Raw genomic sequence first — 1,543 nt, forward strand, 5'->3', positions numbered from 1 at the left:
TTGCTCCTTTAGCACTTAGCAAGTCAAAAAAAGTTACAACTTAGTACAATATGCAAATTCAGTAAGCAAAACACTTTAGAAAATATGCAAATTAATCAATTAAACCACATAATAAGTATAGTATGCAGCTTCAGTACATGATGAATCAACCACAGTATGCAACTTTGGTAGTAAGTATGAAACTTCAACATATGAAACTTCAATACAACAATTAATTCAATTAAACTATATACTCGACCATCCACATTTACTTGAAAATATGAAAACTTACTTGAAACTTTTGTTTTCTCCTTTATTTTTGCTTATCTTTTTTTTGCTCTTAGTATCCCAGTGTCGTGTAATATTAACATTAATAACTCCTTTGGCTTTAGCAGTAAGTGTGTTACATATGCATACTCCGTAACTTCGAACATCATCACATTGTCTCTCATCATTTACACTTAAATTTGATACAAAGTTGGAGATTTCATCTTTTGTAATGTCAAGCAATCCATATAATATTTTTCTTGCCTCTTCATGAGATTTGATCAGTTGAGTTAGATAATAGGTTGATCTCATTATTTCGTTGACAAACACCACTTCAGATACATGACCAGCACCACCCCTGCCACTTTCTTCAAAGTCAGATGTAACTCTATTTCTTACATTCTTTATCCACCTCTTCAAAACATAACATTCAAGTATAACAGTGACATCCATACAATTAAACACCATCAAAGCATGCTTACACGAAATCACCGTTGTCTCAAACTTGTGAAAACTGTAATTTATTTCATGATTCTGCTTATTGAACACCACATACCGAACCCTTGAGTTTTCATCATGAGATTTTAATTTCATTTGAATCCAATTCCAATCAGTACCAAAATAAGATGATGGTTCAACCGATTTGCAATTCAATGAATTAACTAATTCAACTTCGAATAGCTCGTAAATAGACATCGTATAAAAATTAGTATCATTAATCAACAATGGATGGTTTTTCAAAATCTGTGCGGTATTACCATGGCGACAACGAGTATCTTCAGTCGTCTCCCTTTCCTGCCAGTTATTTTGAACCTTTGCAGAATTCAGCATAAAGTCATACAAAGAACTCATTTTGTTACCTGCATTTTTTAAAACCATATTCGTGACTTCACTTCTCGAAGTAGCCAAAAGTCGCTCACTAAACCTTCCATTCATAAAAGCAGTAGACCATTTCTCCTTAAGCTTGTACATCTCATTCAACCATTTATGACCATCCAAATCATATGTTTCAATCATATTTTCCATGTGCTCTCAAGTTCATCTTTAGATTCATAATGATTCACGCATTTATACCAGAATCCTTTAAAAGAAGAATCACCATTTAAACTCCCAAAGTGTGAAGGGGCATTTTGATTTATATGCCATTGACATAAATGTTGATGTGAAAGTGGAAAAATTGTTTCAATGGCATTCATCATGGCTTGACATTGGTCAAAAAAGGTAGTTTGTTGTTGCCGTCCATTAATATAATCAAGAAATGTTGCAAACAACCATTCAGAAGAACTTTGAGTTTCAT

At 32.9% G+C, this 1,543-nt stretch overlaps 1 protein-coding gene across 1 annotated transcript; it reads right to left on the reverse strand.

Annotated features, from left to right (window-relative positions):
• Positions 1 to 267: 267 nt before the first annotated feature.
• LOC140807725 (protein FAR1-RELATED SEQUENCE 5-like) lies at positions 268 to 1,272 on the reverse strand. Its single transcript, XM_073164689.1, has one exon. The coding sequence runs from the start codon at positions 1,270 to 1,272 to the stop codon at positions 268 to 270; it is 1,005 nt and encodes a 334-aa protein (XP_073020790.1).
• Positions 1,273 to 1,543: the final 271 nt, after the last annotated feature.

This window comes from Primulina eburnea, chromosome 1 (genome assembly GCF_022965805.1).
Source record: "Primulina eburnea isolate SZY01 chromosome 1, ASM2296580v1, whole genome shotgun sequence".
NCBI classification, from domain to species: domain Eukaryota; kingdom Viridiplantae; phylum Streptophyta; class Magnoliopsida; order Lamiales; family Gesneriaceae; genus Primulina; species Primulina eburnea.